Source organism: Oncorhynchus nerka, linkage group LG20 (assembly GCF_034236695.1).
Source record: "Oncorhynchus nerka isolate Pitt River linkage group LG20, Oner_Uvic_2.0, whole genome shotgun sequence".
Lineage (NCBI taxonomy): Eukaryota > Metazoa > Chordata > Actinopteri > Salmoniformes > Salmonidae > Oncorhynchus > Oncorhynchus nerka.
The window spans coordinates 14,110,766-14,136,002 of NC_088415.1; the positions used below are offsets into that span (position 1 = coordinate 14,110,766).

A 25,237-nucleotide genomic window follows, 5' to 3' on the forward strand; every position below is an offset into this window, starting at 1 on the left:
TGATCTCCGTGTAGAAAAGCAATGCGTAGCATGTATGGTACATCTGAGGACTGCATAATTAGATGTTTAGCCATATCATCCTGAGGATGAAGTATTATACACATACAATGTATGAGAATGAATCAGACATTTTATTTTATTTCACATACTCATCGCAAAGTAGCAACTTTACTGCATTGTGTCAAAGTAACATTGGGACAGAAGGGGAAGATGATGCAGGTGTGAAATGCCCATTTTCATTAAGGTATGAATATGAAAACTTTGTAAAAAGGTTTCTCGTATAAGAAAGTGGGTACAGTATTCAGTGCACTGCAACATCCTAAATGTGGACATTCATGTATCATACTGGACGTTAAGTAGTTCTGGAGGACCAAGGAATATGTTTGGGATGGCAGCTTGGCCTCTTCCAGATCACTCAGAAAACACTAAACTACCTTGGAGAGTGCCTCTGTTCCCACTAAAAGCCCAGACATTTACTGCAGCATCACCAATCGCGTGTTGATACAAGAATATAATCATTGCAGTCACTCCATTGTACAAAATGGCTTTATGTTTTGAACAGTAATTTCAGACCAAACGGGTGTTGGTGAATAAGATAATTGTGTAGTCAGGCTGGCTGGGATTAACCTTGTGTGTGCCTGAACATATTGTACCAATGTGATTGACAAACAAAAATATGAAGATTGACCTTTTACAGGTTTTTAGGCAGAATAATGGCCTTCTGCTCCAGTTTCTATAAACTGCATATTGACAACTGCATATTGCTCTCTCAGGAAAAGAATGAACATCCCAAACTAAGCAGGCCTTGCCATTCAGAGCATGGCCACAGCCCAACCTAAACGACATCTCTAAAGAAGGGCTGGAGTTAACCAGCTCTCACAGCCACCTTCGATCGGATTGTAAACCCTGATCATTTACTGGTAGAAAGAGAAGGAAAGCCAGGATGTCATGTAAAAGTGTCAAATCTACCTCATGCCTACTGGCTATAGTAATCATTTATTAATATCAAAAGATGAGTATACAATAAAATATTTAATCTATTAACAAAGTCAATTAATTCACCCCATCCCTGTCTCTGAATCAGATGACCAAAGACAAAACATTTTTTACAATAGAAAAATACTGTACAGATGCGCTTTAAAAAATCATTTTAGAGCTCTCTATCCATTGCTCGTCATTAAGAAATTGCACAGAATAAAATTAAACTAATATCTAATTTGAAAGATGTAGCCATTTATTTGCTTCTACTAAAAGAGTACAAATTATATTTGAATGCGAAAAATATGCATCTGTTTATGTCCTGCACCAGAGATTCTATCTCAAAATCACTGTTGATAGTGGAAAACTAATCCTAACTAGAAATATGTCCATGAGCACCAAGAGGCCCAATTTATGTGTGTCTGATAATTCAATGAAAAACAAATAATGGATCGCAAGAGAAAATATACAACGCCTCCAACGGTATTCAAAGTGTCTGCTTCTAATACTATGGTTTTCTTCACCTTTATGTTCCATATAAATCACATTGCAATGTTTCGGTTAATGCAGTTCTTGATATAAAGAAAACAGAGTAATAGGAGAATGTAATCTAATTTTAAAATCAGGAGTTAACTCAAACCAGGTTATCCATGCTGTTAAAGTGTAAATCCACAAAAAAAAAAAAAAAACTATCTTAGGTGTATTTTTCAATAGTACACTGTTGACAGTCACAACATGTTTTCCATGTCAGCAGTCAAGTTAAGATATTGGACATTCAAGAAGCAAAGGGTCACTGACCACATCATCATGATGATGCATTTTGCTGTATCAACAGCGGACTAATGGAAAAATAACAAAAGATAGCTTTTGAGTGGATTTTCCCTTTCCCTTCTGATCTGAATATCAAATCATTTCTGTGTAACAATTAAGTACCTTACTGTGATTTAATATATATGTTTTTTTTAATGGGGGCGGGGCGAGGTCAAATCATGATGTCAGTGATCTTCAAGTCAGACAGTCGGAGTTCTAGAAAGATGCCACAGTTTCCGATTCGGAATTCCGAGGTGGATGACCATTCAAAACTATTTTTACCAGTCAAGAGTTTTTCTTCTCAGAGTTCTCAGTTGTCTTGAAGGCACTGAAGTCAGATATTTCTGAATTGTATTGAATGAGCCATAATTGGAGGGATATGTATCCTGAAAACTAGCCGTTATCGGTAGGGAGGTTTGAAACTGTTATTGGTCTAACTTATAACGCCTGGTGATGTCACAAGGCATGCCAAAACTCCACCCATGGAAATCAAGCTGAAATTCAGGTCTTTTCAAAATAGCTTACACCAAAACGGCATAATTTTCACAATTTCACAGTATTATTCCAACCTCATAATGAGGAAATATATAAAACACAGGAAATCAAGTTTGACTGCACTGGGCCTTTAACCTCATACATTGTGATTTACCTTCTAGAGCAAAATGCGTTCAAATCTATTCAAACAGCCTCAAGGAAATCTGCCTCGATTTCAGCTCAATTAAGAAGCACAGCAGTGGATCAAAGTTAGAGGTCATCTTTCCAGCAGTGCATCACAGTACAGATAGATAGTGGTGCACAGATATTCACAATTCATAGGTCTTGAATCATCTAAATTATGATTGACTATATCCAATCACTAAGAGGTCCATTTGGCATCAGCATAGACAGACACTGATTAAGCAATGACAGATTTCATCATTCAATGTTCTACTATATTGGTGTCCCCAGATTTACTCAATAATCTAAAAAAGAAAAAAAAAGAAAGAATAAATTGTATTCCTCACTCTTCTCCACCGGCCTGAGAATCTAGCCTCTCACTCCTTGTTCAATGCAGAACAGAGGAAGAAGGTTCAAGTTTTTTTGGAATAGAAAAGAAATCAAACAATACAAAATCAAAAAGCCCCATCAACTCAGGAAAAAGAAGAAAAAAAACTAACAAATCTGCTTCAGTCTGTTTCCATGTTGACACAGGGAGTGGCTCCCTCCATCCCATCGTGTTTGGGGGAAGTGACATCATTAGCAAGCTGGGTGGGAGAGGAGCTGTCCAAGGGGGCGGGTAAGGTGGGCTGGCGAATCTTATCTTGTCGGTGGTAGAACAGGAGGTAGGCAGCATTGGTCTAGAAGGGGAGGGTAATAGGCAAAGGAGGGGAGATCATGACATTGCAAGAAAACAAAAATGTATAAATAATTCTCAGCTGTCCTTTAGCTAAACTTACCACAATTTGTTCCTCCCTTGCATATGTCACCTTGCTGTCATCGAAGTAATACCATTGTCCGTTGTCTTTGTTCTGGGCATAACTGGTGTCTGTCGAGAGAGGAGAGAAATGTTAAACACTGACTTGAAGGCATATATCAAAGTATGACATACAAAAGCAGCGTCTCACAATGTCCATCTCGGAGTCCACCGTAGTGGTTGGATACTGCTATCAGATCATATCGGCTGGGCGGCTCTCCATTTGCACCGGTCTTCCTCAGCAGACAACCTGAAAAGTCGAGGTGTCTGCAATAAAGAGCAAAAGGGTTGGATTAGGATAGCTCCTCTCAACACTAATAACACTGTAGTGGCTTAGAGTTTACACTAGTCACACTGACATCCTCCCCACTTAAAACCATGTGGACAGAATGTTTATTATTATACTGAACAAAACTATAAATACAACAATGATTTTATTAAGTTACAGTTAATATAAGGAAATCAGTCAAGTGAAATGAATTCATTAGGCCGTAATCTATGGATTTCATGACATGATAGGGGCACAGCCATGGGTGGGCCTGGGAGGGGGAGAGCATAGGCCCACCCACTAAGGGAGACAGGCCCAGCCAATCAGAATGAGTTTTTCCCCCCACAGAAAGGGCTTTATTATAGATAGAAATAGTCCTCAGTTTCATCAGCTGTCTGGGTGGCTGGTCACAGACGATCCCACAGGTGATGAATCCGAATGTGGAGGTCATGGGCTGGGGTGGTTACACATGGTCTGCGGTTGGGAGGCCGGGTGGACGTACTGCCAAATTCTCTAAACGACGTTGGAGGGGGCTTATGGTATGGTAGAGAAATTATCATAAAATTATCTGGGAACAGCTCTGGTGGACATAACTGCAGTCAGCATGCCAATTGCACGGTCCCTCAAAACCTGAGACATCTGTGGCATTGTGTTGTGAGACAAAACTGCACACTGTAAAGTGGCCTTTTATGGTCACAATGTGCACCTGTGTAATGATCATGCTGTTTAATCAGCTTTTTGATATGCCAAACCTGTCAGGTGGATGGATTATCTTTGCTGAGGAGAAATGCTGATTAACAGGGGTGTAAACAAATTTGTGCACATAATTATAGAGAAATAAACTTACTGTGTGTATGAAAAAGTACATTTTATTTCAGCTCATGAAACCAACACTTTACATGTTGCATTTATATTTTTGTTCAGTGTAGAAGACACAGACAGGATGTAACTAACCTGAGAGGGAAGTCAACGATGATGTCCAGCTTCTCCCTGGAGTACTTGGTGTAAGAGAAGCGCTTCAGGTGGATGATGAGAACCTCCGGCAGTGACCACAGGTCCAGTTTCTTAGTGGCCAGTTGGTGTTTCTTACACATTGGGCAGTACCTGCAGAAAACACATGCAACACATCTTTAGAAGACCATTGCACACAAATCACAACAGTATTTAGGAGTAAGTTGTAATATGTTACTGATTGTAAAAAATATTAAGTCTACATCTTTTTCTGGGAAAACTGACATTTTAACTCTATTCAGCATCATTCTTGTTAGACAGAGATCGATAGATACTGTAGATGGACAGATTCTATTTATTTAACTTTAACTTAGATAGATACTATAGTATCTACCTACAGTAGATATCTATAGTATCTAAGTTAAATAAAGGTTAAATAAAATCTACAGTATACAGTAAATAGATAAATACTGTAGATTATATATAAATACTTTAAATAGATTGATAGTGTAGTGTAGATATAGATACTGTACATAGATAAATACAGTAGATAGATAGATACTGTAAAGCTCTAGGAAGAGTCTTGGTGGTTCCAAACTTCTTCCGTTTTAAGAATGATGGAGGCCACTGTGTTCTTGGGGACCTTCAATGTTGCAGAAATGTTTTGGTACCCTTCCTCAGATCTGTGCCTCGACACAATCCTGTCTCGGATCTCTACAGACAACTCATTCAACCTCATGGCTTGGTTTTTGCTCTGACATTCACTGTCAACTGTGGGACCTGATATAAACAGGTGTGTGCTTTTCCAAATCATGTCCAATCAATTGAATTTACCTCAGGTGGACTTCAATCAAGTTGAAGGAACATCAAGCATGATCAAAGGAAACAGGATGCACCTGAGCTCAATTTTGAGTCTCATCACAAAGGGTCTGAAAACGTATGTAATTAAAAAAATAATGTTTTAACAGTTTTTGCTTTGTCATTATGAGGTATTGTGTGTAGATTGCTGAGGATTTTATTTTGTATTTAATCAATGTTACAATAAGGCTGTAACGTAACAAAATGTGGAAAATGTCAAGGGGCCTGAATAGTTTCCACAGGAGGACAGATAGGGTAGGATAGATAGAAATAACAGGTGTGGGGCAGTAGTACCAAGGGTTTTCTTCCTCCAGGGTCTCCACAGTGGTAAAGAGCTCAATGCACTCCTGCAGCTGCACTGTGGTCTGCTGGTGAGGAACCTCCATGCTTTGGTGTTTCACATACTTCTGTGGATGGAAGGAGTTCTGGAGTTAGCTAAATGACCAGCAAGCAGGCCCAAACACATTTAACACCTTCACACTTTAATAACACATATACTGTAAAGCATTATTCACACATACCTCTGCCTCATTCTCGTTGTAGTATTTCTTCTTCATGTCAGGATCCCAGTCCATGGCTACATATGGTTGAGCTGTGAAAGAGATACAGTAATATCACATCAAATGTCCAGCTACTAAGCTCCAAAACAAAGGAAAAGTACACTACGTGGCCAAATGTATGTGGACACCTGCTTGTCGAACATCTCATTCCAAAATCATGGACATCAATATGGAGTTGGTCCTCCATTCGCTGCTGTAACAGCCTCCACTCTTCTGGGAAGGCTTTCTACTAGATGTTGGAACATTACTGCGGGGGACTAATGCCACAGGAGCATTAGTGATGTTGGGCGATTAGGCCTGGCTCGCAGTATGTGTTCCAATTCATCCTAAAGGTGTTTGATGGGGTTGAGGTCAGGGCTCTGTGCAGGCCAGTCAAGTTCTTCCACACCAATCTCAACAAACCATTTCTGTATGGACCTCGCTTTGTTGGGCGGCAGGTAGCCTTGTGGTTAGAGCGTTGGGCCAGTTACCGAAAGGTTGCTGGATCGAATCCCTGAGCTCACAAGGTAAAAATCTGTCGTTCTGCCCCTGAACAAGATAGTTAACCCACTGTTCCACCGTAGGCCGTACATAAGAATTTGTTCTTAACTGAATTGCATAGTTAAATAAAGGTTCCATTTAAAAATGTAAAAATTATCTACAAAGCTGGAAGCATAGAATGGTCTAGAATGTCATAGTATGTAGCATTAAGATTTCCCTTCACTGGAACTAAATGGGGCCTGGCCCGAACCGTGAAAAACAGCCCAGACCATTATTCCTCCTCCACCAAAAATGACAGTTGGCACTATGCATTGGGGCAAGTAGCGTTCTCCTGGCATCCACCAAACCCAGATTTGTCAGTCGCACTGCTAGATGGTGAAGAGTGATTCATCACTCCAGACAACGCATTTCCACTGCTCCAGAGTCCAATGGTGGTGAGCATTACACCACTCCAGCCAACGATTGGCATTGCACATCTTAGGCTTGTGTGCGGCTGTTCGGCCATGGAAACCCATTTCATGAAGCTCCAGACGAACAGTTCTTGTGCGGACGTTGCTTCCAGAGACAGTTTGGAACTCGGTGGTGATGTTGCAACCGAGGACAGACAATTTTTTACGCGATATGCACTTCAGCGGTCCTGTTCTGTGAGCTTATGTGGCCTACCACTTTGCGGCTGAGCCGTTGTGGCTCCTAGACATTTCCACTACAAAATAACAGCACTTACAGTTGACCGGGGCAGCTCTAGCAGGGCAGAAATTTGACAAACTGACTTGTCGGAAAGGTGGCATTCTATGGCGGTGCCACATTGAAAGTCACTGAGCTCTTCATAAGGCCATTCTACTGCTAATGTTTGTCTATGGAGATTGCATGGCAGTGTGCTCGATTTTATACACCCGTCAGCAATGGGTGTGGCTAAAATAGCTGAATCCACTAATTTAAAGGAGTGTCCACATACTGCTGTATAGACAGTGTATATGAGCCTAGCTACAGGAGTGACAAAGCAGTTGGCAGTGTGAAAGTGATGTCTGAGACTCACAGCTAAAAGAGAAGGCACTGCCGTCCTCTCCCATGCCTCTCTCTGTGGTGCCGTTGGAGTTGACCGCCTGGATGGAGAAGAGCAGCTTCCTCCGTCTGGCCTCGCAGCCCTTTCTCTTTGCCTGCCTCTCGTTGGCCTGTGGCAGGCAGGGGGGGCATTCACCCCTCTCCTCCTCCTCCTCCTCACATGGCTGCTGCTGCTGGTGGCCTGCACCCTGCTGGCTGTCTGTTGGGCCTGTAGCACTGGCATCAACACTAGCACCACCACTGGCACCACCACTGGCTCCAGCACCACCACTGGCTCCAGCACCACCACTGGCTCCAGCACCACCACTGGCTCCAGCACTGCAGGATGCCGAGGCACTGTCCTCTGTGCTGCACCCTGCCCTGACCTCACTGCTGGACCCCTCGTCAGCGTGTGCCTCTCCTCCAGACTCCTGGGTCTGGTCTGGCTGAGTCTGGGTCACAGCAGGCCCTTGGCCGACACCATCACAACAGTGATCCCTCTTGGAGGGTTCTGGCCTCTCACAGTCATCCTCGCCGTCATCTGTGGAGACAGACAACATTGTGGAGTGGAAACAATAAGTAAAATCGCGAGCTTGTAGAAATACATTCTGTCCAGCGTATCAATGATTTGCTAAGTGAGAATTTTAGAGCTCAGTTACCGTAGCTGACACCATTGGTCTGGGTCTTGTACAATTCTTCCTCCTCATCGTCATCATCATCTTCACCCTCCTCCTCATCCTCCTCCTCTGAGGGATCTGGTGGTCGGACATAACGCCTGTGGAAACATCATCGCACCATCTTTCAGACACAGTACAGCATCTTTACAACCAGTTATCACAATCAAACTTGATAAGAACCTCCATTATAAAGCATTGACTCTTTTAGCTGATGTTTGGTCTGTGACAGTAACTCACGCTAGCCGCTGCAGGAAGAGGTGATAGAGGGCGTCACGGCTGCACTGGCCTCGAGGCACGGTCATGAGCAGTGGGTGTCCGAACAGGGACGTCCCGTAGCTGCTGCTCCCTGAGCCGTAGTCCCTGTAGTGGGAGCGCTCCCTCAGGTACAGAGCCAGCACCTCCTCATCCCCCTCCTCCTCCATAGAGCCTCTGTTCAGCTCATACCTATCAGGAAAACACACAGACAGGTGTCAGGGGAGATGCTAACAGGAACAGCCCCAAAAAGTATGTTTTTGGTGTGGAGGTAAATGCTGTTTTTTTTTACATACACAAATATGTCATCCCGGTCCAGGATGCAGCTTAGAGACTCATCAGCATGGTACAGCTTATAGAAGCGATGGTTGAACACGTCGGCCACAACCATCTGAAATAGGAAATAAGGAAATGAGAGAAGCACAGGTCAGTATCAACTCAACATTTTATGTGACGAATGACAAAAGAGTTACCAGAGGCTACTGTTTATTTCACAGTGATTTTAAAACGGTGTCTTACTTGATTGGCTGGAATTTTGGTCATTTCCGAGAGAACGGAGCACAGGTCAAACACTTTGCCAGCTTTGGGTACAACCAAGCGATGCTGGTGGGAGAGTAAACAAATAAATCAATACACATGGTCACAAATAAAAAGCATGATGTAGGGCCAACTACAGGAAGATGAATCTTGTACCTGAACAGGTTTGGCCACAGGATCCAGAGAGACGAAGAACACCTCCATTACCCGGTCCTTGCTAACAGGCAGGGGCACGCTCAGGTAGCAGAAGGGGTCAAAGGTGACAGACACTTTGCGGCACTCGGGGCAAACCAGGGTGGACTTGAACAAGCCGTGGAAGGTGTCAACAATCGCGGAGTCGTTCCGTCTCCGGTGGTTACGCCATGCCTCCTCTGCCACTTCCTGAACGTTGAGGTCAAAGGGTGAGTGTGAAAATGCCTTTTAGGTCTACTACAGCTTGCAGAGCCATGGTGGTACAGTATTTTACCATTATTCTCCCTGCCCTCTTTCCACTACATGTTGTTACCTGGTCAGGCCTGCCAGCGGCGTCCCTCAGCTCGATGTACTCCTTGTTCTTGACCCGATTGAGATCCTCATGAAGCCCGTCCAGCAGGAAGGAGAGCAGCTCCTGGGAGTCATGCTGCTGGTAGCCCAGAAACTGGGAGGCAAAGTGACCAACCTTGGTCTGGTATGAAAAACAACACAAGGTTCTCAAGGTACGCATGGTAACACCGTGGCATGACAGACTGACAAGCCTTTTTAATTTATTATAAAAGTGTGGGCAGAGTGTCACACACTGATAACTACCTTGAAGATCCTGGGAACCACAGAGTAGTGCCTCCCCGACCACATCTGTTTGATGACATCAGCGTAGGCCTCTGCGATCTCCCCCTTCATGCCCAGGGGGTTGGTGAAGTTGAGCTCCTCCAGATAGGCATTCCTCAGGAAGTACTCCGTCAGTGGAGGAGTGTTACTGAGACACTGGACAGAGCAGGGAGAGGAACACAATCCATCCATCATAGACCAGGTCCCTGCATTTAGGTACAGCATTGACACATTATGTAGTAATGATGACTTACCTGCAGTGCAGAGTTCATGAAACATGTGTTTCCCAGATTGGTGAGGCCACAGACTCCTGGCTGGCCTCGGTAAGAGTCCTGCTCCTCCACAGAGTTCCTCCTACAAGACAGGGAAGGAGAAACATATCATCTACTGAATAATACAATAAGAAAAAAGGTAGTGTAGACTCCTACAGATACAACACGCTTTCTTATCCGACATATGGGAATCACCATTACCACAAAACTGCGTTGCTATATTAGCAACAGTACATTCTCTAATGACACACTGATAATATTAGCAAAGAAAGAAAAATGGTTAAAAGAAATAACCCCCACATGATCTGCGGTCTGGAGCTGGGCCAGGTACCATCTGCATTCCTCATCTCCATGATCACCGTCTGCAATGCAGGCAGGACATGTTACAACACAGCTGCCATTGAAACACACTACCACTGTATCTCAGCGCTGACAGCCAGGGGAGCAGGTAGGTGTGGGGAGGGGTGGGATGAGGGGCGGAGCGCTGACAGCCAGGGGAGGAGGTAGGTGTGGGGAGGGGTGGGATGAGGGGCGGAGCGCTGACAGCCAGGGGAGGAGGTAGGTGTGGGGAGGGGTGGGATGAGGGGCGGAGCGCTGACAGCCAGGGGAGCAGGTAGGTGTGGGGAGGGGTGGGATGAGGCACGGAGCGCTGACAGCCAGGGGAGCAGGTAGGTGTGGGGAGGGGTGGGATGAGGGGCGGAACGCTGACAGCCAGGGAGGAGGTAGGTGTGGGGAGGGGTGGGATGAGGGGCGGAGCGCTGACAGCCAGGGGAGGAGGTAGGTGTGGGGAGGGGTGGGATGAGGGGCGGAGCGCTGACAGCCAGGGGAGGAGGTAGGTGTGGGGGGGGTGGGATGAGGGGCGGAGCACTGACAGCCAGGGAGGAGGAAGGTGTGGGGAGGGGTGGGATGAGGGGCGGAGCGCTGACAGCCAGGGGAGCAGGTAGGTGTGGGGAGGGGTGGGATGAGGGGTGGAGCGCTGACAGCCAGGGGAGGAGGTAGGTGTGGGGAGGGGTGGGATGAGGGGCGGAGCGCTGACAGCCAGGGGAGGAGGTAGGTGTGGGGAGGGGTGGGATGAGGGGCGGAATGCTGACAGCCAGGGGAGCAGGTAGGTGTGGGGAGGGGTGGGATGAGGGGCGGAACGCTGACAGTCTGGGGAGCAGACATACCATGCCAGAGCTGAGGCAGGAGTCGAGGACTCTGACGTGGACATTCCTCAGCCTCTCACAGCTGGTGTCTGAGCTCTTCATCCACAGCCGGGTCTCTGCCCCCTCCACCACATCAAACTGCGTCATCATCACCTTCTGAATCGTATCTGAAGGGGAAAACATGAAAACACACACATATACATTATATATATATATATATATAAATATATATGAGGTGCACAGTGACTCAACATAGCTACTAACGCATCTTTTGAATGTGTTTCTACTTACGGATGTGATCAGCACGGCTAAACTGTGCCGTCACAACATTTTCCATGTTGCTATGGAGGCACAAGAAGATTTCCACAGGGTAGACCTCAACCTTGACTAGGCTGGGCAGATCCACCACCTGAAACAGACCATGCATTAACAGTCAATGTACTGCCTAATACAAATGAAACACTTGTTGTGTCTTTTCATAGCTATAACATGAGTTAGTACAACATGATATGATTTGACCATTGGTTCTGCAGGTTCTCTGCATCTCTGTGACCATTCTATTTTGGGGCAATTCCACGTTAAGAGTGACATTTTACAAAAATGTATTTACTTGAAGAACAGTGCCAATGCAAAGTTTGGTCACAGAATGACAGTGTGCTGCATCTGCATTGTTCTTCAATTAAATGTGTTTTTTGTAAAATTGTCAGTGGACATTTTTAAAAGTAGTCCTTGTGCATAGAGTTGTATTGTTTGTTTAACTTTGAAATCATTGGTTTTTGTTTGACATACATTTCATAATGAAAGATCTGAGTCTCAGTGTCACTGTTACTGTGGAATTGCCATTTACCTTTCGCTCCAGGGCAGGCTGGACCTCTACCATGCCATACCAGGCCAGAAGCTTATGCCATGCTTCAGCAGGGATCAACACAAAGTCCTCATTCTCCACCAGACGCTCCTTCAGGTGGTATGAATCCAGTTCTGTGGGTATCATAATGATAATGATACGTCTCTGACTTAATACGGTGTCTTGTTGTTACAGGACCTCTTTGTGATGTGACACTCACCCTCAAACAGCTCTGTGTTGTCAATCTGTCCAGGAAAAGAAGAGGAGTTCTGGTCTCCTGTTTCCACATACTCCTTCCACTGCTCATACCATCGCCTCTCCACCAGGTACCTGCATGTGTTAGTTATAGGAACAGCTAAATTGGAGACTTATATTTTGTCTGCCGACATTAATTAACCAACAGCTCCACATCACATCCCCCTAGACTAGTATTTTATCATTACAGCAATCTCTTTTCTGATTGGGGTGCATTTGGTTTATTTATTGATACAATTCTAGCTATAATGGAAAATTCACAATTGCAGGAATGGATATTTCAAAATTAGGGCAGCTAACCTTTAGCAAATCATGGCTACCTAGCTAAAGTTAGTGGTCTAATTCCCTTTTTAAATTGAGTTTGTTAGGACAAAACAGCACTTGAATGGTGTTTCATTCCTTCACACAGATTTCCTGGCCTTTATATAACCACAACGGTAGCAGCGATCCTTCCTCATCTGGGTGTTATACTGATAAATCCAGTGGTGTAAAGTATTTAAGGAAAAACAATACTTTAAGGTACTACTTAAGTAGTTTTGGGGGGTATCTGTACTTCACTACATTTCTAAATAAATATACTTTTTAACTCCATACATGTTCCCTGAAACCCAAAAGTACTTCTTACATTTTGAATGCTTAGCAGGACAGGAAAATGGTCCGATTCACACACTTATCAAGAGTAAATCCCTGGTCATCCCTACTGCCTCTGATCTGGCGGACTCACTAAACACAACATGCTTGGTTTGTAAATGATATCTGAGTGTTGGACTGTGCCCCTGGCTATCCGTCAATATTATTATTTTTAATCAAGAAAATCGTCCGGTCTGGTTTGTTTAATATAAGGAAAGTGACATTATTTATACTTTTACTTTTGATACTTAGCATTTATTTCTGATACTTAAGTGCACTTAAAATCAAATACTTTGACTTTTACTCAAGTAGTATTTTACTGGGGGACTTTTACTGGAGTCATTTTCTATTAAGACTTTACTTCAACTCAACTATGACAATCGGGTACTTTTCCCACCTCTGAATAAAACGAAACTTTGCTGGCAAAAACGAAAGTACCAGCCAGCTAGCTAGCTAGCTAACTAACTTAGATGGCGCTCACTTTCTCAAAATAATAGAGACAACACAGAATAATCTGCAAGCTTTAGAAAACATACAGAATGCCAACAATTTGACATTAAACCGAAAGGATTGCAAGTTACTAGATAGCTGTCCCTCTCCTAGCTAGCGTAACAGCTAACAGGCGGGCTAGCCTGCTGGCAGTGGAGCTAGCTAATGTAAGCTCGCTTCCTACAGCCAAAACTTTGACATGATATGTCCCAACAGGCTATGTCAGCTGGCAGTCTGGGAAATGATGTTAATCGTAATAATAGTATCACAATCCAACTAACTAGTTGGTTAACCAAACAACTACAGTGAGTTGACATAACGTTAGCTCGCTAGTTTTCCGCATCATGCTCTTCCCTAAAATGCTAACTTGCTAATAACGCAGTGATCAAACGTCATTCCACAAACACCAGCGCATATATTTCAGGCAAGAGTAATAACACACATTTGGCAATTAAAAAATGCCATTATCTAAAGATAATGCTAAATTATGCTGATTACGATATGCCATCTAAGCAACAGCAAAGACATCACTGTCATTATTTGTTGTCGGTATTTCAGTGTAGGGTTTAAATTCAGAGCAGAGGGCGGGTTGGTTATAAGTATCTTTAGTCTTACCAAGTATCCCCTGCACGGAGTTCATGTTCCTGAAGTAAAGACTCGATTTCTTTGCGTTGAGTCTCTAATCCAGGAGGTTCTGTAACCGCAGCTGAAGTAGTAGTAGCCATAATAACTCATAAATATCAGAATTCTGCAAGAAAAACACTGAAGTCAACCACCGCATAGATTATGTGGAGAAACCCTTGGTGAGATGATTCAGGAAGCAGGAAGTATTTTGATGGTGACAACATCCTTGAATGCAAACGTATTTTTTAAATATATTTTTTTAACTTGTGAGTGTTTTCCTTCCAAGCAGGTGATATTGTATCCAGAGGTCACACGCTCAGTATGTCAAGAATTATGAATCCAATCGTCACTTCATTCTCTAATGTTAGTGTTTCCCATATCTCTCCTTGGGGACGGCCAGAATGGTTTATGCTGATCAGTTGAATTAGTTGTATCAGTTTAGGGCAAGAACAAAAACGAGGACCACCTATTGGGCCCATGGGGTTGGGAAACTGTATACCTGTACTAGTGTATCACTCAATGATGTATATAAACCCACAAGTTTATATACATCATGGGAATACCTGACAAGGGAACAGTTGTAATGCAGTGTGCCATGTGGCTCAGTTGATTGAGCATGGCACTTGCAACGCCAGGGTTGTGTTTGATTCTCACCTGAGTCCAGTATGAAAATGAATGAACCAACTACTGTAAGTCGCTCTATATAAGAGTGTTTGCGTAATGACTAAAATGCTAAATATAGTGCAGCTTGAACCAGCCACCCTGTGGTTATGGCGCTCCAGGCCTCTTGATTGTCTGTAATATGCATTCCTACAGGGCGGCTATCATATGCTGTTCTGGTGTAAGATACGTTTTTATAAATTACACATGATTTGTGAAATGTGGTCAATGGATGATGATATTGGAGAGAATATCATGGAGGAATGCCATTTTCATAATAAGCACAAGATGGCGCTATACACTCATTTGGTAAAAACATTTGTAAGTAAAAACATGACCTATTTCCTCTGTGGTTGAAATATAAGTAACAAGGCTGTTTTTGTATATTCCTAGCCTTCCTTCTTTTAGGGTTCATTCTATGGACATGGTGTAGTTATGATCAGTTGTAAGTGTTGCTTCAGAGTTTGGTCAGAGTTATCTAAAGGTGTTATTTTGATTGCATTTGACACAATGAACCCAAACCTATGACTATCGTAGTTACATTAATCTCTAATACCTGCATCCATAATTACACATTTACCTAGTGAGGACTAAGTCTCAGTTGCCCCACTGTAGCACGCTGCAGAAATTAACTACCAATTGCAATCACAATGGATGTCCAAAGCCTCAGGTAGTATTGGCGCTGAGGGTTCTGCAGCACCCCGTAAAAAAAATCAGAATAAATAAAACATTTGAAAACAATGATTTTCTCAAAAGTGGTGCACTGGGCCTTTACTAGTCCTGTATTAGCAGATCGATATAGCCACCTGTAGTGCGTGAATTTTTTTTCAGCAGTTTGGTCTGTCTGCCCTTATTTGTTAAATATGCAAACAAGCTTTGGTGTTGGTCTGAGAGTGTTAGGCTTGCAGAACCCCATGTGTATCTTTTGCAGTGTTAGAACCCATGGGATATTGGAATTCACTGACACCTCATGGCCATGCTGCCTTTTTATATCCATAAATAGTTCACATCCTCAAGAGAATCTGCACACGTTTATGGCAAAAAGAATATCCTATAATTTCCTGTATGTCAATATTCTTCATGGCAGAGAAAGGCATAACTAAGATGTTGGTCACACCTCTGTTTCCAGGTAAAGATGTTGGTCTCACCTCTGTTTCCAGGTAAAGATGTTGGTCACACCTCTGTTTCCAGGTAAAGATGTTGGTCACACCTCTGTTTCCAGGTAAAGATGTTGGTCACACCTCTGTTTCCAGGTAAAGATGTTGGTCACTCCTCTGTTTCCAGGTAAAGATGTTGGTCACTCCTCTGTTTCCAGGTAAAGATGTTGGTCACCTGTTTCCAGGTAAAGATGTTGGTCACCTGTTTCCAGGTAAAGATGTTGGTCACCTGTTTCCAGGCAAAGATGTTGGTCACACCTCCATTTCCAGTTAAAGATTTTGGTCACACCTCTGTTTCCAGGTAAAGATGTTGGTCACCTGTTTCCAGGTAAAGATGTTGGTCACACCTCTGTTTCCAGGTAAAGATGTTGGTCACACCTCTGTTTCCATGTAAAGATGTTGGTCACCGGTTTCCAGGTAAAGATGTTGGTCACACCTCTGTTTCCAGGTAAAGATGTTGGTCACACCTCTGTTTCCAGGTAAAGATGTTGGTCACCTGTTTCCAGGTAAAGATGTTGGTCACACCTCTGTTTCCAGGTAAAGATGTTGGTCTCACCTCTGTTTCCAGGTAAAGATGTTGGTCTCACCTCTGTTTCCAGGTAAAGATGTTGGTCACACCTCTGTTTCCAGGTAAAGATGTTGGTCACACCTCTGTTTCCAGGTAAAGATGTTGGTCACACCTCTGTTTCCAGGTAAAGATGTTGGTCACACCTCTGTTTCCAGGTAAAGATGTTGGTCACTCCTCTGTTTCCAGGTAAAGATGTTGGTCACCTGTTTCCAGGTAAAGATGTTGGTCACCTGTTTCCAGGTAAAGATGTTGTTCACCTGTTTCCAGGCAAAGATGTCGGTCACCTGTTTCCAGGTAAAGATGTTGGTCACACCTCTGTTTCCAGGTAAAGATGTTGGTCACCGGTTTCCAGGTAAAGATGTTGGTCACACCTCTGTTTCCAGGTAAAGATGTTGGTCACACCTCTGTTTCCAGGTAAAGATGTTGGTCACACCTCTGTTTCCAGGTAAGGATGTTGGTCACTCCTCTGTTTCCAGGTAAAGATGTTGGTCACCTGTTTCCAGGTAAAGATGTTGGTCACACCTCTGTTTCCAGGTAAAGATGTTGGTCTCACCTCTGTTTCCAGGTAAAGATGTTGGTCTCACCTCTGTTTCCAGGTAAAGATGTTGGTCACACCTCTGTTTCCAGGTAAAGATGTTGGTCACACCTCTGTTTCCAGGTAAAGATGTTGGTCACACCTCTGTTTCCAGGTAAAGATGTTGGTCACACCTCTGTTTCCAGGTAAAGATGTTGGTCACTCCTCTGTTTCCAGGTAAAGATGTTGGTCACCTGTTTCCAGGTAAAGATGTTGGTCACCTGTTTCCAGGTAAAGATGTTGTTCACCTGTTTCCAGGCAAAGATGTTGGTCACCTGTTTCCAGGTAAAGATGTTGGTCACACCTCTGTTTCCAGGTAAAGAGTTTCCAGGTAAAGATGTTGGTCACACCTCTGTTTCCAGGTAAAGATGTTGGTCACACCTCTGTTTCCAGGTAAAGATGTTGGTCACATCTCTGTTTCCAGGTAAGGATGTTGGTCACTCCTCTGTTTCCAGGTAAAGATGTTGGTCACCTGTTTCCAGGTAAAGATGTTGGTCACACCTCTGTTTCCAGGTAAAGATGTTGGTCACCTGTTTCCAGGTAAAGATGTTGGTCACCTGTTTCCAGGTAAAGATGTTGGTCACACCTCTGTTTCCAGGTAAAGATGTTGGTCACCGGTTTCCAGGTAAAGATGTTGGTCACACCTCTGTTTCCAGGTAAAGATGTTGGTCACACCTCTGTTTCCAGGTAAAGATGTTGGTCACACCTCTGTTTCCAGGTAAAGATGTTGGTCACCTGTTTCCAGGTAAAGATGTTGGTCACATGTTTCCAGGTAAAGATGTTGGTCACCTGTTTCCAGGTAAAGATGTTGGTCACCTGTTTCCAGGTAAAGATGTTGGTCACACCTCTGTTTCCAGGTAAAGATGTTGGTCACCTGTTTCCAGGTAAAGATGTTGGTCACCTGTTTCCAGGTAAAGATGTTGGTCACACCTCTGTTTCCAGGTAAAGATGTTGGTTCACACCTCCGTTTCCAGTTAAAGATTTTGGTCACATCTCCGTTTCCAGTTAAAGATTTTGGTCACGCCCATTGCCAGGTAAAGATGTTGTTCACCTGTTTCCAGGTAAAGATGTTGGTCACGCCCGTTTCCAGGTAAAGATGTTGTTCACCTGTTTCCAGGTAAAGATTTTGGTCACACCTGTGTTTCTTTTACTAGTAGGCATCGGATGAATGTCATAAATATGAATCTGATGGAGCACAACAGTTATTTATGCAGTTATGTTCCTTACCTTTCAGGGAAAAACATTGATTAACTGTACATCATTTAAAAGGCATACCGTACTAGTGTCTGCAATGTGCACAAATTAAAGTCAAGCTGAATCATTTCATTGCAGTATTAAAACATTTATTCCAACATGCATCATCATCATAGGCATTTTTTATTAGATGTTTTATTTAACCTTTATTTAACTAGGCAAGTCATAGGCATACATTGAACATAATACCTTTATGCCTTGTATCTGTCCTAAGGAAACAGCTTTCTTTACAAATAGGAACTATCCATACAGAGTGTGACATTTACAAGGAGAGATTGTCCTTCATCCAAATGCAAAATAAAACACCTGAGTTTCGTGTAGAGGAGGACATTGTAGTCTTTGCATGTATAAACAACTAAGTGGTTCTTCCTTAATGCCTTATTTGGAATCACTAATGGTTTTGTGGCATTTTTATAACCTAATTGAAACGTATTGATAAATAATAGGTGATAGCACCATACATAAAGCATGACATAAACAATGAAACTTGCCACAATCAAGATGGTTTCTACTTGTACTCTATTCTTATGCCATACTTGACACTATATGTAGAGAGCAGAAATGTTTTAATGTATAGAACATTTCCTTGTTGTTTGTTTTAATGCACTGATTGCATGAGCTATTAAAGGCTTAAAGCAAAATGTAATTGAAGCTGCTTCTCCACACATTATGAACCTCGTTTATTTTTTTGTTATCGGTTGTTGTGCTTTTAATATAAGTTGTGTCTGTAAGACCTTCTGCCAATCCTAGAAGTAGTCGCCATGATAATGTATCAATGTCATGGATTCTGTTAACCACCACATGGGTACAGTGAACTATTCTGTCGGGTAAAGTATTGTGAATATTCACCCAGATATTCAGTGTGCCTCATGTCTAAAGTGTATGTGCCAAAATGACATGTACAGTACTTTGTTCCTTCTGGTCATGGGAGAGAACCCTTTTTCTGATAAATAGATGTCCTGTCATCAACAATGCACATTGCTTCCTTGCCAATTATGTTGAGATTAAATTTAGATGCCACTATTCAAAACAATACTTTTGTCATCTGTGATCACCATATATGCAAAAACACAATGTTCCACCACAAATAATTTATGACAACTTTAACTGAAAATGAAGCTGTGCTGTGCTCTATATCAGTGCTGATATGATTTGACAATACATGGGAACCCACCGGATATTAGGAATGGCTGCTTTTCCTTCATTAGCTTTCTGTGATGCGGATTTTCTAGGACTCTGAGTCTTTGTGCTTAAAGACATGAAGATCATATGCATGCTCTCATCTGCATCACACATACAGTACATTGAATTCAGACATAAGTCAGACATGTTTTTGCCATGACCTTTATACACACCCTATTTACATCATTATCTGAATCAAGTCTATAATGTGTATACTTTATCATATAAAAATGTCAGATTTGATTCTGTGCACATGCAAAAATGCTCAAGGAACCATGAGAGGTGTGCAAATAAAAAAAGTAATTTTAGGATTTCCCTTTAAAAAATAACACTGTAGTTATGGACTGGATGAGGGAGAGAATGAAAATCCATTCTGTACTTTAAATTGTACAGTATGAATACAAATTGGTTACTCTGTAGATACGACCTTATAATAGATCATCCTGTGAACAACATTTGGGCCTTTTGTGAGAAAACATCAGTAAATCTTTGGATAAGGTGGTAAAAAGTGCAAACATGAGGAAGAAGAGCATCTAAATGAAAGTAAATCAGGGAAAATAAGGATATGAAGATGAATAAAAATCAACACGGTTTATTGAATGAGTTGATAAATAACTATATTGATCCAGGTACAGTCTACACTACAGCTTTGTACATTACTTCCACATACATACAGTAAGGAGACAAAATAACAGGGGCAAAATATTGTTGGGGCGTCTCAAACAACATATAACCTAAGTTAAGTTTGAAATTAAGCAAACAAAGCCAAATAGTATCACTGCATGTTGTTCACTACAAAATAGTTCACTGTCATTTAGATCAGTTTCTAACTGGGGCATCTGTGTAATTTATTGCAGTGTCTGAGCATCTCTGCAGAGCTCCACTGTAGATTTTTATGGACACAAATATTCACACAAAAACAACTCATGTTGATATGTTGATGAACAAAGCATACAACTGATCCAATGGAGACAACATGTCCTCTGGAGCAAGTTTGAATGTCAAGGTAATAGAACCGTGAGCAAAAAGATTAAAACAGCACAATATTTAGAAAAGTACATTATCAGTCTCACATTGTGGTGGCCTTGGTCCACACCTCTTGCTGTTTGCTGTGTCTCAGTATCCAGATGTGTTTCAATGTGATGATCGTTGTGATGCTGTAAATCTAACTGGTTGATAACGGATGGGTCCAGTTTGACTCCACCCCCAACCCACCCATTTTTAATGTGGGCTTTTGGAAGTCTTTAACATTTTGACACCAGTTTAAGTTCATTCTAGTTCTTGTTGAAGGGTGTAACACTTCCTTGTTGCAGTTTGATTCCATTGACATCCAGTGGACCAGTGAAGTAGCTAGTTACTGTTAAAGACAGGCCTCCTCTCCCTACTGCATGGCCTTCAATAACATCTCCTGCTTCTTCGTGAAATGTAGGTCCTCTGGATTAATGATTGGCCACACTTCAGTTACCTGTTGTGATAAAAGGATAACGAGTAAGTCAGAATGATGCATAATCAAAAGCTCATCATAAATGTCACATGCATGATTAACAAAATGTGTAGAATGTACATTATAAACATACAGTATTTCAAAGTAACAAGTCAAATAGTTCACTAGAGAAACAATGAAATAGCTCTGCTATTTCCACAGTCGTGATGACCATGTTATTCTTAGTTAGTCCAACCACATGACACTTTTCACAATGAGTCTGGACAACAGAGTTAACGCAGCAGTGAATATGCTGTGTGACTGAATGGGGCTAAAACATGGTGTGTTCCTATAGTCCTCTCAGATGATGGGCTTGGGAGATAATATTCTGTGTTTGGTCTCTGGTCTCAGTCAAAGTAGATTTTCTTAAGTCTGTAGAGAGGGATGCAAATGAACTAAGACTGTGAAGAGGAAGGAAGAAACTAAATGAATTGCTGTTTCTAATTAGTGGAAAATAGATTACAAGACCTGTCAGACCTTAATGTTCAAGAGTCACTGGTACTCTACAGCTATCCTGTTTTGTTGGAACAGATATTTAATTAAGCTGGCCCATTATATGCATGAAGGCCAATCCATTTTCGATATGTGCGCCAACTTGTTTCATGGAAACGGCCCATTGTTTCATGGAAACGGCCCATTGTTTCATGGAAACGGCCCATTGTTTCATGGAAACGGCCCATTGTTTCATGGGCATAGCAATGTGTTTGACTGATGAATATGATCTGTTGTTGAAATAGTGAAATAATTATTGTAGTTCCAATGAACATGACCAAGAACAGTTCAGCAAAAAAGGCAATAGCTTTGATATTCACTCATACTTGAAAAGACGAGTTAAAAATAGGCGATTCATATGCTATCCAGTACTTCAATATCCTGCTCCAAGATTAAAGTGATATGATTCATAATCTCAATAAAAGCTATACTGACTCATCATGCCAAAACTCCATGAAAGCAATTATAGTGTATGATAAGGATTATACTGGCTGAAAGATTCACCACCTAAATATGGACAGAAATGTAATTTCCTTTTTCTAAAATTCCATTCTTGATGGGACACTTGAAATGATTATTGACTATACTGTGTATGATAAACAAAAAGCAGAGAGCATTGGAGACTGGTCTCTGCAATATGTTTAAATCTGATTAAAATAACCATTGTTGGGGAAGTTACTCTGAAGATATAGTCAGCTAAACTCCAAGCTATTCCTCAATGGACATGCTACTTCACAACAAATACTGTTAGAAACACCTTCATTAATCTATGTCATGCATCAAAGTAGTGATTTTATTTAACCTTATTTAACTAGGCAAGTCAGTTAAGAACAAATTCTTATTTGCAATGACGGCCTACACCAGCCAAACCCGGATGACGCTGGACCAATTGTGCGCCGCCCTATGGGACTCCCAATCATGGCCGATTGTGATACAGCCTGGATTCAAACCAGGGTGTCTGTAGTGACGCCTCTAGCACTGAGATGCAGTGCCTTAGACCGCTGCGCCACTCGGGAGTGATGTGACTCTCAGAAGCACGTCAACCAAGAGCTAAAATACTCTGTTTTAAATACACATTGTTAATTTATAGATAAATCATGACAATTGTCCCAACAGCAGTCTGGAATTTCAATAAAGTATTATATGTTTACTTAAGAAAGTTCATGAAATGAGATACCCCACTAAACGGTGATAAAATTAGTTAAATACTGAAGTAGCTAGGTTTAGCTGCAGTAATGCCATGGAACTGTAAAATGTAGTAAACTAGTAGTGAGCCTTGTACTCCCAGTTTCTGTGCATCCAAGAAATCAAGTCTTTGAGTAGGTTATACCTTGAACAGACTGAAATGTATGCAGCTCTATACAAAGATGTGATGTCAACTGAAAACTGGAGGGGAAGCTGAAATAAATATGAAGCTTCACTGGAGGAGAAACAAAAGGCACTGGATTCACGGAAAGGGGCATTATTAATGCGTACTCTTTTTGAAACCTCAACCTACTCTCTGTATATACTATAAGATAGCCTCAATAACATCAAACATTTTTTGAAATGTAGGAGGAAAGATATATTCTTATTAATTAAGAAATTCCAAGGTGAAGGGAGGGATAGATTATTTGCTGAATCAGTTCTTCTTAAATTTACCTCCAGGTATTTTTCTTTCCTTTTCATAATTCGTCTCTAATAAAGTTTCTTGCATGTGCATCCAAATGTTCACTATGAGAATATCCATATCAATAATTATCATTTTGGAAATGTCATGCTAACTTAGCAATATTTTGCTCCAAAAACCCGATAATAGGGTTGTAATGAGATGAACAGCCTGAAACTGCCTGAGTTTTCCTTTGGTAATGGAAGGGAGTGTGTTCGGTCGAGATAGAGGACCGGTGGAAATAAACCCATAAGGCTTTACAGAGATTTAGGAGGGAGAGTAAGGACAGAAAGGACAGAGAGAGAAGTGGAGTTGGATATTGCACAAATAAAGCTTCAGAGCAATGTGTGGATGAAAAGACTGGCCATGGGGCATTTATAACAGGCAACTTAAAATAATTCAAGTCACCTTATAAATGTTGATTCTATAGATACATTAGGATCAGCTCAAGAGGTCATCCTTCAGATTCGTTCTGCTATGAGGCAAAAGGATTCTGACATTTTATGGTACTACACCGTGGTACTGGTAAGTCATGAATTCAATTAGCTCTGTTTGTTACTTTAGCTGTGATGGCCAATACATAAGAAATATATTGTAGGTTGATGCTTAGCAAATGTACCGAGTTTAGTGTAGTTACAGAAGTGAAGTCACAGTGCAGGAGACCAATGTGTGCCAATGAGAGACCTACTGTGTTCTGTCTGGCTCGACAGCCTCTTGAGAGCTACTGTGTTCTGTCTGGCTCAACTGCCAACGAGAGACCTACTGTGTTCTGTCTGGCTCATCAGCCAATGAGAGACCTACTGTGTTCTGTCTGGCTCATCAGCCAATGAAAGACCTACTGTGTTCTGTCTGGCTCGACAGCCTCTTGAGAGCTACTGTGTTCTGTCTGGCTCATCAGCCAATGAGAGACCCACTGTGTTCTGTCTGGCTCAACTGCCAATAGGACACCTACTGTGTTCTGTCTGGCTCAACAGCCAATGAGAGACCTACTGTGTTCTGTCTGGCTCATCAGCCAATGAGAGACCCACTGTGTTCTGTCTGGCTCAACTGCCAATAGGAGACCTACTGTGTTCTGTCTGGCTCAACAGCCAATGAGAGACCTACTGTGTTCTGTCTGGCTCAACAGCCAATGAGAGACCTACTGTGTTCTGTCTGGCTCGTCAGCCAATGAGAGACCTACTGTGTTCTGTCTGGCTCATCAGCCAATGAGAGACCTACTGTGTTCTGTCTGGCTCATCAGCCAATGAGAGACCTACTGTGTTCTGTCTGGCTCGATCTTGTTCTGCGTCTCTCCGTTCTGCTTGTCGTTGGACTTCTGGGAGAGCCGAGTAGACATGGTGGCTGCCTGCACCACGGCCTTGAAGCTGCGCTTTCTTTTCTGTACGTTCTGCTCTGGGTGGAAGATGATGACATAGACCTTGGGTATGTAGAGCATCCCCAGAGACACAGAGGCACTCAGGCTCATGGAGACTGTCAACGTGGTGGTCTGGATGAACATCTAGATAGGAAGAGGAACACAGGGAAGGGTCAGAGACACAGATACAGAGACTCCATATTCATATGGTAACACATTCAACCTGGACACATAGCAGACTAAGGACAAACGAGACCATGGAATGTGATCCTAGCTGTTCTATTTCAGGGTAGGTTTTATGTATCTTCCCCAGGGGAATCATATATTTGTTTCTGAGTAATTCCTGATTCTCACACATATGAACAAAATAATACTTCTCCCCCGCCCCTTTCTTTTAATCAATAGTCTTTTGTGGGAGGCCACCTGGCCACTAGGTGGTAATACATGCTAATGCAATAATTCCATATTTCCATCACACAGATTTATTAAGAGGGTTAAAACATTGTTCCCCGGTCTCCCACACACTTCTCTTATCTTCCTGCTACCACAATAACATTCCCCCAAAGCATGCGGTTGGTAAGAGCAGTCTTTGTCAGTGTGTCATGGTGTGTCGTCGTATGATAAAAAGGAACAAAGCGTTCCTGGCGTTTCATCCCGCTCCGTGTCTCTCTTCATGCCCATATCAAAGGCTGGCTATAGAGAAATACTGTCTGCTTTGGAACTTCCAAATGTTATCACGAGCCGGGCAGGTTGTTTCCCAATTTAATGCTCTCATTTAGACAATGGTTCATTTGCATAAATTCCGAGTAAAGAACAGGGTAAGAAAGTGAGCGTGGGAAATACTTCCTGCTAAATTCTTTTTTTTACAGAGCAATTTCTATTATATTAAATAATGCAAAACAGCCCATTTCAAAAAGTTACATCAGTATCACGTCAC

At 42.3% G+C, this 25,237-nt stretch overlaps 2 protein-coding genes across 2 annotated transcripts in view; both read right to left on the reverse strand.

Annotated features, from left to right (window-relative positions):
• Positions 1-112: 112 nt before the first annotated feature.
• On the reverse strand, positions 113-14,128 carry usp11 (ubiquitin specific peptidase 11). Its single transcript, XM_029654777.2, has 21 exons — positions 13,920-14,128; positions 12,151-12,260; positions 11,934-12,064; positions 11,378-11,495; positions 11,108-11,253; positions 10,242-10,303; positions 9,924-10,023; positions 9,652-9,825; positions 9,371-9,529; positions 9,022-9,246; positions 8,848-8,931; positions 8,625-8,719; positions 8,314-8,520; positions 8,059-8,174; positions 7,395-7,940; positions 5,840-5,910; positions 5,613-5,725; positions 4,464-4,613; positions 3,393-3,508; positions 3,225-3,313; positions 113-3,125 (listed from the first exon to the last, which is right to left on the reverse strand). Exons 1-21 carry the CDS (start codon positions 14,027-14,029, stop codon positions 2,955-2,957), a joined length of 3,093 nt encoding a protein of 1,030 aa, XP_029510637.2. The 5' UTR covers positions 14,030-14,128; the 3' UTR covers positions 113-2,954.
• Positions 14,129-24,198: 10,070 nt separating this feature from the next.
• Positions 24,199-25,237, reverse strand: part of grm6a (glutamate receptor, metabotropic 6a) — a 59,058-nt gene continuing 58,019 nt past the window's right edge. Inside the window, exon 10 of the mRNA XM_065005255.1 lies at positions 24,199-24,444. Within this exon, the coding sequence (XP_064861327.1) occupies positions 24,199-24,444 (246 nt within the window). The remainder of the gene's footprint in view (positions 24,445-25,237) is intronic.